The 17,053-nt window shown below is 32.2% G+C and overlaps 1 protein-coding gene across 4 annotated transcripts in view; it reads left to right on the top strand.

The window, feature by feature from the left end:
• LOC132748811 (receptor-type tyrosine-protein phosphatase kappa-like) overlaps positions 1 to 17,053 on the top strand; it is a 104,695-nt gene that overhangs the window by 22,976 nt on the left and 64,666 nt on the right. The window contains exons 1-2 of one of the 4 annotated variants that reach the window (XM_060738451.1): positions 2,268 to 2,496; positions 5,293 to 5,851. The exons of 2 other annotated variants lie outside the window; for them this stretch is intronic. In XM_060738451.1, the coding sequence (XP_060594434.1) occupies positions 5,791 to 5,851 (61 nt within the window). In that variant the 5' untranslated portion in view covers positions 2,268 to 2,496; positions 5,293 to 5,790. Of the gene's footprint in view, positions 1 to 2,267; positions 2,497 to 5,292; positions 5,852 to 17,053 lie in introns of those variants that run through there. One more of the 4 variants, XM_060738452.1, reaches the window with a different exon arrangement.

Consider the following 17,053-nt stretch of genomic DNA (forward strand, 5'->3'; position numbering starts at 1 on the left):
AAAATCCCAAATATGCATGCATATTCTTTTGAGTGTTATTCTGTGTAAAGGTATATTCATGCATATTCTTTTGAGTGTTATTTTGTTTCAAGCTAAAAACATGCATATTCTTGTGAGTTTTATAATATATAAGGATATACATGTACATGAATGTCATTATACTTTCGCTCGAAACTCTTGACAATAGAGACAAAACTTCAGACAGAAATTGAAATTTCATGACGTCAAAGGCAGCGTGTTCTTTTCCTCCGGGACTTATTATCATGTAGACAGCTTATGAATTGTTAATAATAAATTCAACAGTATGCAAAAGCGTGAGTCAATTCATTACCTTCTCGCTGTACAAAGTGTCATAAAAATTGATTTATTGTAATATTTATAAGATTAAATTGACTATTTTAAAGATATTCATTGTTATAATTATATTGGAACAATTTTAGAAAACTACCCACACAGTTTTGATATTTTTTGGTTTTTCATTCCTGCTCAGCTGGGTTTGTAAACTTCTAAGATTTGTAAACTTCCTTTCTTTCTGCCGTAAGGTGATAAAATATCTTTTCCTGGTAAATGATATGCTATATGACACCCTGAATGCTGTCAGAGGCTGACACGGTAGGTCTTCATGCCTGAGTAGTTTTATCTTAGCAAGCCTGCACATTATCTTAGCAAGCCTGCACATCTCGTTAACTGTTGACTGCAAGATTTGAAAATTTTGACATTGAAAATATCTTAAAATAACAATGGAAAATAAGTTAGAGAGGTATAAATTCATGAAATAAATAAACATATGATTGTACAACTGCAAGAGCAAATGCTTTGTTTGGCAGCCGGTGGTATGTTTGATCCCAAGCCAGGTTTTGCCTAATACTAATTTATTGATATTATTAAGTTCCTAATTGTTCTAGGACAAGGTCATTCTGGTTTTAGCATTAACACAAGTTGAGAATAGGTTATCATGTTAATAAAGCTATAGTGTGATGTTTTTCCAGTGAAGCAGAACTCTTTTAGTTGGGATTTGTACTCACTACTTCAGGTGAAAAGTATAAGCACTCTTTCATCCCAGCCAGACTCTAAAGTTTCATATTATTATTTAGTCTGCAAAAACGCATAGTAAAAATTGCTGTTTCTTTCATATTAATTGGTCATTTAACTTTACATATTTTACTTTGCCATGATGGAAGAGTTAGAAATAGCCTCCAAACACTACATGGTGTACTATTAGAACAGAATATTATAGAAAGAAACTCAGGTATTCTAAAGAACGTATTGCCTATTTTGAGAAAGTTTTTTCATGTCATAAAATCTTATATATTAGTTTTTAAAAGTAAAGACAAGGAATTAAAATTGAAATAAACTTGACATTTAGAGATCTGACATTTCTTAAAAACCAATACCTGTTGCTTATTTTCAGGCATTCATTCTCTACGTAAGTTAAATATATTAAAGTAATGATAGCCTTTTACATTATTATATAGGAGGTTGAAAATATGCTGAAGTCTACAAAATATCATCTGAAGTCAGCAATTATTAATATTTCTAATATCCTTAGAATGAAGGTTACTTTTGCAAGCATATTCATTGAGTTCCCACCTCTAACTGTAGTCTCTTAGTCTGAATGGTAGCCAGAATAGATAGCTCTCTGCTCCTTACCTTAAATATTTAACTTAAAAAAAAGAACACCTTTTAGCAACAAAAATAAAGAAGCATGTGATATGCACCTGATGCAATTCTTGTGTTTAAAAGTAAAACTCGAATTTTTTATTTTGTGAAACGGGAACACTTTTTAAATGGACATAGCGGTGTCCAGAATTCGTCCTTGACCTTGATCACATGACACCCTGTATTATGTTATAATATGTGTATGTTTCAATGCCAGCGCCACATCTTAATTTGGGAAATAAATATGCACTCATTACTGAAGCAAGAAAATGCCTGTACCTTAGTGGATACATTTGAGTACACTATGGTAGTTGAAATTTTATTGGATACTTATTTATAAAGAAATATTATTCTAAAAGCTAAGCAGAACCTTGACATGTGTAATCTAGCATTGACAATAGCTTGTTTCACGTTGAGCTTTTAAATATGCGAGTTAATCTTGCTATTCATTTCATTTCCTGAAACTTGCTTTCGGAAGTCAGCGTGCAATGTATGTTATGAAAGCATGTCCAAAATTCAATGAGAGGCCTTAGTAGCAACGGAATAGGCGTGTGACTGTGAGAAATATTGAGTATTGGAAATCAGCTAGTCTTCTACTAGAAATCAGAGGAGCATGCAAGATAGCTATATTTGGCCTAGTATCTTGTAACAGTGTTTTATAGCCTTTATTTGGACTGTGCCAGGGCTGTGTTATTGTTTAGTGGAGAGTTTTCAAATACGCTAGTTGACAAACGCTGGATAGATTGTCATGTGGAAATAAGTGTACTGAAAAATGGATTATAGGGCATTTTGAATGAGTGAAAATTTAAACGTTCAATATTTCTAGGAAAACTTATGGTAATACGATGCATTGTGTTTCCTAACACATGAATAAGATGAATCTGTCTGTCAGTTAATGTGTTTTTATTTATTTATTTTTTTAATAATATTTTATTTTTGAAACCTACAAAGGGGGTGGGGGCAACAGGTTTGTTGCCAATGAAATATTGTCAACAGGTTTTATGAAAGCAGGCTGTGCATAATGTGTGAAATAGGACACTTGCATTTTCCCATTGATATTTGCAGTCACCTTGTCTTTGCACAAGTGTTTGTAGAATTTCAACCTTAGATTAAAAGAAACAAGCACTGATATCATATTGATTTTAAAACTTGCCATGAAGATAAATGAAGATTAAACAGATAATTGCTTTTATTGAATTTGTTACTATGACAATATGCTTAAATCTTCTAAATTACATCTTCATGCAAAATATAAACTGTAATAAACACTTAAAAAAAATTCTGCCAAAAAATTTAATAGCTATCTTTCCATGTCACAGTGCAAATTTTAGAATTTAAATTTTTATTCAACACTTTTGCATAAAAGCTATTGTGAAGGCATTGTAGAAGAAAAACTAATTCTATAATAACATTTAGTAAAGTGATGTTTCTGATATTTAAACAAAAAACACTTTGACATCAAGCAAAAACAAGGTTGTGTATCTGCAGCTGTCTTCATGTATTTTCAAAATTAAAAAGATTAACAATTCAGTTTTGGGAGAGTTCTTCAAAGTCCTATACTTGCTGATTTATACTTATTAACAATTTATGATATCAGTTCTTTTATTTGTTAAAAAGATTTTCTAAACAACAAACATCAATAATTTATGATTTGCCCAACATACCACCCACATTAAAAATTTTCCTTTGTAAGCATTTTAATTTCATAAACCTGGTTACAAATATGAGAAAATTTACTTAAACCTTAGCTTGCAGTCAACAACAAATTCTTCTGAGATCAAGATTAGCCGACCCAATTGTGCCATCTGATAAAATATCTGCACAGTGTTCACTATTGAGTTAGTAAATGGTTTGAATATTTCCCTAAAAATGAGAAATGGTTTTGTCCAGATTGAAAGATGGACAAGTTCATTTCAGATATTTAGGTAGGGTAAAGGTTAAGTTAAATCTAAACTAAATGATCATTGATTGATAAGGTAGTTGCATAAATAAATGTTTATAAAATGACTTCATTGTCTGAAACATTGATGTTACTTTAACCATCATAGGAATTATAGGATGAGTGACTCCATGCATATTTTATAAGAAAACAGTTTCACATAGCATGTTTCATTCATTATGTTAGACAACATTTCAATTAAACTACAATATAAAAAGCTAGTTAAAACACTTGAAACTATTAAAAACAATTATCAATTCACTTTTAGTGCTACAGAACAAATTATCGAAAATTTTCAGGGAAATTTTCAAAATATTTACTTTACTGAGTAGTGAGACCATGATATGCTGGCTGATATTGGTCTATACTAGTAGCATTGGTGGAATCAGCCGCTGTTTGACTTAGAGTTAATTTGCTTAAAGGGACTCTGACTCTACTGAGGTTTTTTGACATGACTGGACTGGACATGTTTTTCTGAGATTTGTGTATCATTTGATGTAAGTCTGGGTGAATAATTTGTGTGCAAATTTTCAGCTTATTCCCTCGCACTGTTTTTTTTATCCGGAATAATCATTTTTATTGTGAAAGAAGCAACCCAAAAAATGAAAAGCATCATGCAATGCTTTTCACTCAAAACACATGAAAAATCAATTTTTAATTTAATTCTGAGTAAATTTCTTTGTTATCCTTTGCAAATTGTTTTCCTTTTTATGTGCTCTAGATATTTGAAGGATTTTCAAATTTTGTCTTTTATTGCTTTGGGCCTCAGTGGAGTTCCTTTAATGAGTTGACTGTAAATTAATTATTGATTTTAGTTTAATTTTTTGTGTGACCTGGTTTATTTCTTGAAATTATCACTTTATATTGATACCAGTGACTATTTCATGTCATTAATCTTGTCTTTCCATCTGCTTATTAGTGTCAATTCAGTTCTATCTACCAGCACTTACCAATTCTTTTGGCACAGAAATCATGGAAGAAAATAATACTGCATATTGCAGATTGATTGTTAACAGTATACTGCACACCTGTGAATGTTTTATCATACTGTATAAGCTGCATACCTGCAAATGTTACATCAGTTATACCAAGAGGACTTTATGATATGCTATGCATGCGAAATTCGTTAATTTTGCAAGCTGCATTTCTGCTATTAGGTTTGTGAAAGGGGGAGGGGATCTGTCAATTATTCATTTTTTTTAAGTTAATAAGAATATTTGCTTCTGTAAGATTTTATGAATTTTTGAAAATTTGAAAATTGATGTGTCCTGAGCTTTCAAGCTTCTTACTTTGAGTGATTTCAGTGTCAAATAATACATTTTTAAGCACCCAACTTTAATAGAGCAAATATGTCAGGCTGTACATCAGAAGTCTAGCCTTCATTTTACTATTGAAAATATAAATAGAGTTTCACAATATATTCTGCCTAATCATATTTTTCAATTGATCTCTTTTTTCTATTTTTAGATATAAATCCATATTAATTTTATAGGATTTTGTATAAATGATTTCTTATGATAAATTTATCTTGAAAACATCTGGAAATTTTAGCAACACTTTACTTGCAGTATTGCAGAATGATGTAATAAATGTATGGTAAACTTGAGAATAAAAAATATTACAACATTATTCATTCTTATCATGTAAAAGAACAGACAGACAGATCAGATTTATACCTATTTATTTAATCTCAGCAGGGAGAAAAGCTAGACAAACTTGGAAAACCCTTTAGCATGATTTTATATAAATTATATGTTAAACAAGAGTAAATATTGCCAACTGTATACCACAAAGGTTTTGCACCGAAAGGAAATCAAATGAATTATGCTTGGAAAAGAAAGTATAAATTTAAATTGTGACATATTGTTCTCTGTGAAGACTGTTAAAAGTGAAAGACAGTAACTGGCAGATGTTCTGCTTAGTACCTTTGTGATAAAATTATGTGAATAAAATGTGTGACATTATTTTTGGTGAGAGCTTTGATGAAAATGATAAAAAATTAAAATGAAAAAAGCTCCTTAAATTTGAATATGTGCAACCTAAAACTTCTTATGAAATGAAGGATATTAGTTGTGAATAGTTTTCACTTCTCACCATCGGGGTGGACATTGAATGACATGAAAAGGGAGGCCTATTTGTACAGTTGAGGATGATAAACTGAGAATTGTGCAAGTCAATCGGAAAACTATGACATGTGCAGTTTCTTGAAGTTGTTGGTACCTAAAAGCAGGAGACGCTCTTCAATTAACTTAGGTAAGATGGCTTTTTATCTCTGTCATTTGGTTTCATTGTATACATATTACATAGTTATAAAAGTTTCAAAGTTGTAGGCAAAGTAAAAGTATCCTTCAGGTGTCTAAAATGTCCAGAGCTTGCATAGATTCTCTCACATAGCTTTGGAAGTTTTCTTAAACATATGAAAGTTTCATTTTAAGATTTGCTCAATTTTTGTTACCTTAGAATAGAGATGAGACTGATGACTTGCTTTGATTTGTTATCATCATTTGATGATACTGTTAATGATGTTGTGTAATGTCAAGTAAATGTCAGGGCTTTGATTGCCAAAATATTAGAATTAAGTAGCTGCAGTCATGCTTTACAATGGTGGCAAGGAGAGTTTTAAATTGGTGCCAGCATGTTGGCTTACCTACTTATTCTTTGATCATGCCGAAAAAATATTGACAGAAATTGATTATTGGAAATATTTTTACTTTTGCAAAAACTTTGATATTTTAATTATGAAGAACTAATATAAACTTTGAGCATAAAATATAGACATATACATATATATGTCATGTATTGATATAGGATATATTGTATGGAGACACATGTTTTCACAGTCTGCTGAAATTAGATCATATACAGAGATTGTTGTTCTGATACCAACCAGTCTGTCTGATATATTGTATTGTAACATAAGTGTATATTATACAAACTGTATGTTATATTTACTAAGGTGATGGTGGAAATATGAGTTTATATAAATCAGTTCTGTTTAAACCCATTATTGTAATGGATTGGGCCTGCTTTGAATTTGGAACAGCAAGTTCATTCAAAGTATAAGGGATTTCAATAACATATTATGAAAATAGGGTAATGAATATTAGAGCCCTTGTCACACTGCAGCATTTGACTGTGCAAGCTGGCTTGGCCCCATGCTCACAGATATTTAAGTATCACAACCTGAACTCTAAACTGATTGCATTTTAACATAATCACCTATATTCTAGAAGGTTTGAAGCAGCCCAATAAATCATTTTCAGTTACCACATTGTTAAAGACAAAAACTTGAAGAAATAATCTGTATTAAAAAAACTTTGATATACCTGCATTTCTGCAGTTTTCTTCCAGAAACACAGATATGTGTTCAATGCTGAGAAAGTAGAGTAAAAATTATTGATTAAATCTAGAAAAAATAGAATGCATAATCTTGAAAGAAAATGATAGAAAATATCTGTAAAGGGGTCACTAAGACTACTGTTCACAACGATTTTTTAAAAGTACATCACTATTTAATATGTTAATAATGGAAGTCATAGGCTTTGTTCTCATGGCAACCCCTTGTATTAATCTTGATTTATAACCATGCCTTACTATACCCTTTCTTACATATTAATATTTAATTGAGTCAAAAAGTATTGTTATAAGGGTAAACATTATAGTTCAATCGTTTTGCTTGATTTCTAAGTCAGTTTTGGCTTATTTAAGGTTGTTCTTTATTAATACAGATTTAATAAAAAATCTGGCCTTGAACATTTGTTTAGACTTTTTTCAAAGTTATAATGCAAATACACTGTACTTGTATGAACTTTTATAACTAAATTTAATTTAACATGTAAATGCATTTACAAAAAAAATATTTTATAAGACCTTGATCAGTCTTTTTAAGTCCTAATTGGAAATAAAAACTTAACAATACTATGACCATATTAGCAGTTTTTCCTACTGGAAATACATGTATCATATGTATGCATTATTTTTTTACATGCTAGATACAGTTTAAAAGGTTACTTAATGCAATACATTAATAGAATACTTGTCTAGACAAATCTTCACTGAAGATCGAGTCAATATTTTAGAAATCAGAACCAAAATATTGCTAAGTCTAAGGACATTGAGAGAAAACAGTTTATATCTTGTTTTATATTCTCAATAAAGTATATTGTCATTTAAATGGTTTCATTTCTATATACAGTAAAATTTCTCTCGATGCCAGTCATTAAGTTTATTCTCCTGGTATGTCATCTAATGTAATCTTGTTTCTCAATGAAACAGCTACCTTCATAATACAAATAACAACACTCCTTGTCTGAGAAGGAAGGGTACCTCAGTGTATGTAATGAAAATCAAATGCTCTGTGCTTAAGTATCCCTTGCAAAAAAAGCTGTCAAAAAGTACATTTTGAAAGTTGGTAGTTTTAGCTGGTAACTTTACTTGGTAGTTCTGCTTGAGTGCCTGTTGGTGATGCCTCAAGGGGCTGCTGAGTTTTATTCACCAATAAAGCTAGATAAACCTATGAAGTGTCTATTTGTCTCTGAATACAAATTGAAAGTTGACTACAACATCTTTATTCAAATAAGTTAGAAGCACTTTATTCTTGGTCACAACATACCTTTTGATGAGACCTGCCTTTTTCATACTTTGTAATATTGCTTTGATATTTTAAAGGGGAACTTAAATTTCTTTTTTAACACATTTTGGACAGGCAACAATTTCTTGCTTTATTACCGTACTTATTTTAGGTTGAAAGTATCTTATCACTCATTCATTTGAGGTATTGTGGAAAACACCACAGTACAGATTATGTTTTCAAAATAAGAAATTGGACTTTGAAAGAAATATTGACCTTGAGTATTAAAAAGGCCTCCAAAGTCAACATTTGAATATAACAGTATTACCGTATATATCTAGAATATAGCAAAAATTGTAACGGAGACACACTCAGTAACTTTGCCATTTGGAAGTTTCACAACATCAGTTATTTCATCGACAAATTGATATTGAACCAGTGAAAACATTTGGACAGATTGCAAGGAACAAAACGCACGAGCCTTTCGATCCAATTAGATGAGGACAAGTAGATTGATTGACACATGCATTAGTTGATTAAAAGAGCTTATCTCATCATTACCTAATCATTTATAGAAATCGATCAACAAGTCCGTGTCAAAGTCAGGTTTTTTAATGTATCTACATATTAACAGTGTAAAAAACAACAAAGATTCCATATTTAAAATATTTGTAGTTCTTTTGGTAGCTCTATTTGTAGTCCTATTTGTAGTTTTATAACGAATCCTTGGATGGATTGTATTGCCATATCTTTGCAAAAAATATGAATTATTATATATATTCAGGTATGAACAGCAGGACATTATGATCACTCTTTGATGAGTCTTTTATATTTGATGAACAAATCAAACAGAGTTGTGATAAATTGTTGTTATGTTCATTTTTCACAAGAGATTAAAACATTTGTAAAGTTACATTTAAGTTCAGGCCCTTTCACACTTAGACTGCGCTTGCATGGCGTTGTTAAATTTAACAAAGCACAATGAGATCGCAAGAAAAATCTGAAATTTTGATGACATTGAGACTTCACGGAGTCCTCACAGCAATCATGGCATTGCTACGGAGCTTCCATGGTGTTGTAATGCGTTGTTACTGTGCTTTACTTGGTGATTGCCTTCGTTTGGATTGCACTTCTACTGCACTATTTGCGCTTTAATGGCGCTCACACTGCTCTGAAATTGTAAAAGCGCTGTACACACACAGTTTAATTGTGGTAGAGACACCACACAATCTCTGTCTAGCCCTGTGGATAACCAAGGCATTCATTCGGTGATCCTTTTACGCTTTCACAGCCCTTGGTGACAGGGGCTCTAATTAGACCAAGTCAACATTTGGTAAATTTTTGTGAAAACACTACACAAAACATTCTCATGTACATGAAATGTTCCATAACTCTTGATTTTACATGTCAATAATTGTCTACCTGTCAAATTAATACATCATGGAATTCTATTCATCAATGAGTACCTGAAATTGTTGCTCTTTGTATGTGGAGATCTACTACTCTTAGCTAACTGTTTTAATATACTTATTCAGCTCCAGGATTTTCATGACAAAATCTTGTAACAACATCATTTATAATGACTGATCACATCTGACATCTATTGTGAAAATTAAAGGTCAGCGGTAGAATTATTTTAATAACTTTTTCAGTATATCCTTTGGTGTCAACAGAAAAACAATTAAAATAACTCTTTATTAGAAAATGTATATCTCTTTACAAGTTTTTCTATTACTTTCCTTTTCTCTTGGGCAATAGTGTTTTAAATATCAAAGTATGAGGTTAAGTGAAACAATGCAAGAAGGGTCATCGAATATCTGTGTTCTCGAGAGACCATGGTTACCTTTAACATTATTGTTATGACTGAGAAAATTGTTGATCATGTCATTCTTTCCAACAATTAGTCTTGTTAATTTTATGCTATGTTGCATTTATTTCATTCTTTCTTATACATGTCATGTGTGTATGAGAAAAAAAAATCTGTAAAAGGTGTGTCAGCTTTTCATTTATTTTGTTTACTAAGGGACATGCAGAATATAAGAGCTGGGAATTTAATACACCTGGTTTTGAGACACATCTTAAAATTACATTGATTCTGTTTTAAGTCATCATAGTCTCATTTTAACAGAGAGCAATTTGTTTTTAACACAAAACTTCCTGCTAATATGTTTTAAATTTTTTAAGTTTGTTTTGATAAAATAGAAATATAACTTAATAATAATACAAGAAAATGAAGATAATAATTGATGATAGAGACAGGAAATGCCACCTTATAGATGACAATGAGAAAGGTCACCATTTTATTTTTGGAACAAGCAGAACAGACTTAAATTGAATGAAGCATAAGCAGGAAACTGGAGGTATTGATTAGAAGAATTTAATCTGGAATACAACATGTATGTTCTCAATCAAATGCTGCCGTTTCTATCTTTTGTTTGTAAAAGTGCTTACAATTGTTTTATTGCTGACTGTTTTGATATTTGTTGCCAATCCAGGATCTGAGTTTCATCTTCCCCTTGTAGCAGAGACTCTGGGCCAGATTAGCTACATTTTTAAATCAGTTGTTAAAATGTTTTGTGATGATTTTTTGTCATACTGTACTGTTAAATGTTGCTCTTCTTTGTAATATTTTCATCAGGGTGCAGGGTAGCATTTTATGAAAAAATTGCCATGGATTTTGCTTGGAGGAAATAAGGGAATTGTTCAGTCTGTTTCCTTGTGTGCATTTAAGTTCCTGTGACTTGGAAACCTTGACCTTTATTATCCATCTTTATATTATATTTCCATCATCAATTTAAAATCCTGTAGCATTTTCTGTTTTCAAATTCTTAATTAAATTTTGATCCTGTAGAATTTTTTTGTGATATTGGATCAAAGAATATTTTCCTTTGATACCAGAGCAGTTATTTTAAAAAGGTCACAGTCATGCCTAGTGTATGTTAAATCAAATTATATTCTTTTATCAAGGAAACTGAAAGACCTGTTTTTTCACAATCTTATGCCATCATTGACTGAATTTAATGAGGTTTAGAAATCTATAGAGACTTGAAGTCTGTGATTTTCCTTCTATATATGAATGTCTTCATTTTGATACAATTGGATAATATACAAACTCATGGGAATTAAATATGAAGAAAGAATGAGACTAATTTGACTTTTAATTCTATCAAAGTTCCTTTTTATCATATCGTAATTATAAAATCTTTACCCTCCTGAATTTGTGTAATGGATTTTACCTTCTTTGTTTTTGTAACATTTTAAGTTTAATATTTAAATACAAAATATAAAATTTGAGCTACCAACAGGATAAATCTTGGTCAGCCAGCACAGACCAGCTCTGTTGGTTTTTTTTCATCGCACCAACACAGTATATGTCATATGGCAACTTTCCAGCTTTACTAGTGAAGGAAGATCTTGTGTGTTCTTCTGTGCAACATTTCAGGCATGAACAGGCACCCGAGTAGAATCACCCATGTTCCATAAGCTAGCTCAGCATTATGGATTGCTTCCCCATGTGAAAGAATCCAAAGTTCCTGTTGGGATTCGAACCAACAGCCGTGAGCAGGAAGTGGTAGCAAAGGTTAATCACTTCGGTTTTTGAAGCAGGTTAACAGTTGAAATTGTGTTACCAACTGTTTGCAAGTATATTTGACAGATGTTCCACAATATAAATGGTTGGAAATATTTCTTAATTTTATGATGAGTTAGGTTTGTTTTGCTTGCCTATGATGTACAGTTAGGTTTTAGCTGACAATATTGTCTTGCATAAATTTCATAATTTCAGTCCTGTACAAAAATTATCATTTCAGTCCTGTTCAAAATTCATCATTTTATTTTATTTTGATTCCTGTTTAAAATTCTTTTTAGTTTTGACATCTGTAAAGTTTTGTGCTATGCTAAACTTGTCATTTAAGTCCATTTGTCATTACATTACCTTGTATTTAGCTAAACTCTATATATATATGTATTTATACGATGGTATTGTTACAGGCATCAGAGTATTAAGCTTTTGAAATCCTCTGTAAAAAGGCAAGTCTGTGTTTTATAATGATGGAAGGATGAATTTAGAGCATGTTAGATGTTAATCATGTGATGAAAGCTTCCTTGAATGTGAAATAATTTCTCATAAAAGTACATAAGTAGCAAAACATGGACAAAGTGATAATTGTCTTCCATCACTATAACTGTTCATGTACTTAAATGGTCAAAAAGTAAAAGAAGAGCAAAATATGGTTCAGCTATAAGGCCAATGACAAACATTTGTAAACTGTTACAGATAAGCTATGGAGAAATAAAAAATTACGGCATTTTTTTAAGCTATAGGGATCTTTAAGTTGCTTTATGGTGATAGAGAAATAAAAGTCAATGAAACAGAAACTCATGATAAGGAGTCTACACACTAATAAAAAGAAACATAAAAGGAACAATAACTATGAACTCTTTCCCTCTTATAACACAAAAATAGCAGCATTCATTGTATAAAGTGTCATAAGGGGAAAAAACAAGTCGTAGCCTGAGCGTGATTTAAACCAAAGACTCTCAAGAATACTTTACCTTGACTCTACCAGCTGAGCTATCTACATGCAATACCATGGCATGGTATTTTAAGTATGAATTTAACAAAAACTACTTGGTTCAGTCACCACTCATAATCCTGCAGGCAATTTCTGGGTGATTTCTTGATAGTGGTGGTTGGTAGTTTTCAGTTCAGCCACTGCATTGTTCCTGGGCATGCTGTCAAGCAGTACTAGTTGCCTTCACTTTCACAAGGAACTGCTCACTTTTGTACATACCAGAGCAGAGGTACAGTACCAATGACCATAAAAAGGATTTCATGATCAATCACAACGAAAGTGACCTGCACTGTCTTGGATTTTAACCCAGGTGATCGCCTGATTCACAGTCCAACGCTTCATTGAGCTAACAGTACAGTACAAGAAAAATCTTCAGGAAAGTCATTCTTAATGTTTTTGGAAGCTTAATTGATATCAATAAATATCTGATTCTGGTATGTCAGTTAGGTGGAACAGTCTAACTCTTCACCATTTGAATAGTGTATCCTTACTGTACAATTTTGAAGACTTGATTGATATCTTGACAGAGTAGTCATAGCTTATAAATTGACATTGAATTACTTCTTGAAGGTTTTCACAGTTTTTAGCTCACCTGACCACGCTCACCTGACCACGAAGTGGTCAAGGTGAGGTATAGTGATGGGGCTATGTCCGGCGTCGTGCGTCGTCAACAATTGGGTTGTTAACAGTCTAGCAGTCACAGTTTTGATTGGATCATCATCAAACTTTGTCAGAATGTTTGTCTCAATGAAATACAGATCGAGTTCGAAGATGGGTTATCTCGGGTCAAAAACTAGGTCACAGGAGCTAAAAATAGAAAAAGCTTGTTAACACTCTAGAGGCTGCAGTTTTCATCCAAATATTCTGGAAATTTGTCAGGAAGGTTGTTTTAATGATATCTAGGTCAAGTTCAAAGATGGGCTATCTCCGGTCAAAAACTAGGTCACAGGAGCTAAAAATAGAAAAAGCTTGTTAACACTCTAGTGGCTGCAGTTTTCATCCAAATATTCTGGAAATTTGTCAGGAAGGTTGTTTTGATGATATCTAGGTCAAGTTTGAAGATGGGTCATCTCCGGTCAAAAACTAGGTCACAGGAGCTAAAAATAGAAAAAGCTTGTTAACACTCTAGTGGCTGCAGTTTTCATCCAAATATTCTGGAAATTTGTCAGGAAAGTTGTTTTGATGATTTCTAGGTCAAGTTCAAAGATGGGTCATCTCCGGTCAAAAACTAGGTCACAGGAGCTAAAAATAGAAAAAGCTTGTTAACACTCTAGAGGCTGCAGTTTTCATCCAAATATTCTGGAAATTTGTCAGGAAGGTTGTTTTGATGATTTCTAGGTCAAGTTTGAAGATGGGTCATGTCCGGTCAAAAACTAGGTCACAGGAGCTAAAAATAGAAAAAGCTTGTTAACACTCTAGTGGCTGCAGTTTTCATCTAAATATTCTGGAAATTTGTCAAGAATGTTGTTTTGATGATATCTAAGTCAAGTTTGAAGATGGGTCATCTCATTTCAAAAACTAGGTCACAGGAGCTAAAAATAGAAAAAGGTTGTTAACACTCTAGGGGCTGCAGTTTTCATCCAAATATTTTGGAAATTTGTCAGAAGGGTTGTTTTGATGATTTCTAGGTCAAGTTTGAAGATGGGATATCTCCAGTCAAAAACTAGGTCACAGGAGCTAAAAATATAAAAAGCTTGTTAACACTCTAATGGTTGCAGTTTTCATCCAGACATTCTGGAAATTTTTCAGGAAGGTTGTTTTGATGATTTCTAGGTCAAGTTCAAAGATGGGTCATCTCCGGTCAAAAACTAGGTCACAGGAGCTAAAAAAAAAAAGCTTGTTAACACTCTAGAGGCTGCAGTTTGCATCTAAATATTCTGGAAATTTGTCAAGAAGGTTGTTTTGATGATATCTAAGTCAAGTTTGAAGATTAGTCATCTTCGGTCAAAAACTAGGTCACAGGGGCTAAAAATAGAAAAAGCTTGTTAACACTCTAGGGGCTGCAGTATTGATTCAAATATTCTGGAAATTTGTCAGGAAGGTTGTTTTGATGATTTCTGGGTCAAGTTCGAAGATGGGTCATCTCATGTCAAAAACTAGGTCACAGGAGCTAAAAATAGAAAAAGCTTGTTTACACTATAGTGGCTGCAGTTTTGATTCAAATATTCTGGAAATTTGTCAGGAAAGTTGTTTTGATGATTTCTGGGTCAAGTGCTAAGATTGGTCATGTCCGGTTAAAAACTAGGTCACAGGAGCTAAAAATAGAAAAATCTTTTTAACACTCTAGTGGCTGCAGTTTTGATCCAAATTTCTTGGAAATTGGTCAGGAACGTTGTTCTGATGATTTCTAGGTCAAGTTTTAATATGGGTAGTGTCCGGTCAAAAATTAGGTCACATTGCCCAAATATGAAAAAATCTTTATAACACGCTAGAGGTCACATGTGTGACTCAGTTGTCATCAAACTTGGCCATGATGCTTGTTTAAGACATTGCTTGGACGCGGTTGTGTCAGGTGAGCGATCCAGGGCCATCATGGCCCTCTTGTTTTTAAATATTTACCTCAGTAGAACATTTATTGGGAACAATGATGATTAATTATTATGATAATGTTTTCTGTGAGTTTACAAAATCAGAATTTCAAAATGGTTTTGATACATGATGTATTTTATCCATTTTTTTGCAATTTATGCAGAATAACAATTATGATGTCTGGTGTATCATAAATCATATATAATAATTATGTAGAATCTGAAACAACAGATATCAATTTTCACAACTGAGAGAGAAAACTTCAGTTTTACAGAAGCTTGTTGATAACCAATGATGATAATGACCTCTCATTGCCACCAGTATATAGGCTCCAGTGACCGATGGGGTAAAGTCACTCACCTCAAACCACTTGTTCATTACCCATGTTTGTTTGTAATGACACTATGGACTTTGAATTTTCATATGTGAAGAAGCATTCAAGCTAAAAGAAGGTAGGTGGTTCTACTTGGGTTCCTGCTTATGTCCCAAAAATGTCTCAGGCACTCAAGGTCTTCTTCCATCATTAAAGCTGGAAAGTTGCCATATAACATTAAACAGTGTTAGTGCGACTTAAATAAATAAAAAAATAATAGTAAAAAGAAAAAAAACTGGAAAAAAAAATCACCAGTTTTTAGATCCAGTCTGCACATCTTTATAATCTGACCAGGAACTAGGCAGGTGTCTGCTTTCTTTTAGTATCGTAATAACATGATATGCAATTTGTGAATTAACAAATAACACAACATTTGTCACATGGCAAGTTAATTTTTACAAAAGCTATGTTACTAGTGTGATAAAGATTCATACATATTTTTTCATGTAACAATTATGTAAAAACCCAAAAGATAAAGATCTGTTAGGAATATCAAGTTGTACAACTGGAAGTATTATATCTCTGCTTTACATATGCTGGTGTTGTAAAGATAAATGTTCAGTAATTGTATGGACAGATAACTGTAGTAGAAGTAGGTTGCTTATATGTTGACAAGAAATCTTTCTCTGGTTTGCTGGTGTTGATGTAGAATGTTGGCAGAGAAAATTTATTCTTCCAACAGTTGTCATGTTGTATCTACAGAGTTCTCCTCATTGCAGTATTATGCTGTTTCACTGTAAATATCAAGGTGCAGTCTGATGAATATTGCAGGCTGCTTTCCAATTTACAGTACTGCTCAAAATTTCTGTTACACCATTTAGAATATTGAAAACTTTATCTTTTAAACAATTTTGATTCTAGTTGAATTAAACTCAGAAGCAGAACACATTATTATGTCATCAAAACTAACATTAAAATTCACTTACAAATAAATGGAAATGATGAAATGTATTGAATAATTTAGATGTCTATGCCTCAAGCCCCCTCCAGTAGGAGCATGTGATTATTATGATTTGGTAGGTCTGTAGATCAATGTTAATGTAGTGTCCAATCATTAACTTAAAAAAAAATATGGTTTAAGTAACTTGGTAGGGACATTGTCCCTGGCCAATAGATGACTCAAGCCATTTTGAGGTCATTAGGTTGAAGGTCTAGGTCACAATGGCACTGTGTAAAATCACTATATGATCGATAAATTGAGATGGATTATGCCTTGGTGGGAATAGTCTTTGACATAATTTCCTTTAATGAAGATGGTATTTTTAACTTTATATTTTTGTATTTTATATTTTTGATTCCCTTTGAAGGATGCTGTTTGAAAATTCGACATAATCAGAGTTATAGCAACCTACAAGGTTTAAGATAAATGTAGAGTGTATAGGAAATTTTGAAAGGTAACTGTAGGATGT

The sequence above is a fragment of the Ruditapes philippinarum genome, unplaced genomic scaffold (genome assembly GCF_026571515.1).
Source record: "Ruditapes philippinarum isolate M1 unplaced genomic scaffold, ASM2657151v2 ctg6651_1_1_1_1, whole genome shotgun sequence".
Taxonomy (NCBI): domain Eukaryota; kingdom Metazoa; phylum Mollusca; class Bivalvia; order Venerida; family Veneridae; genus Ruditapes; species Ruditapes philippinarum.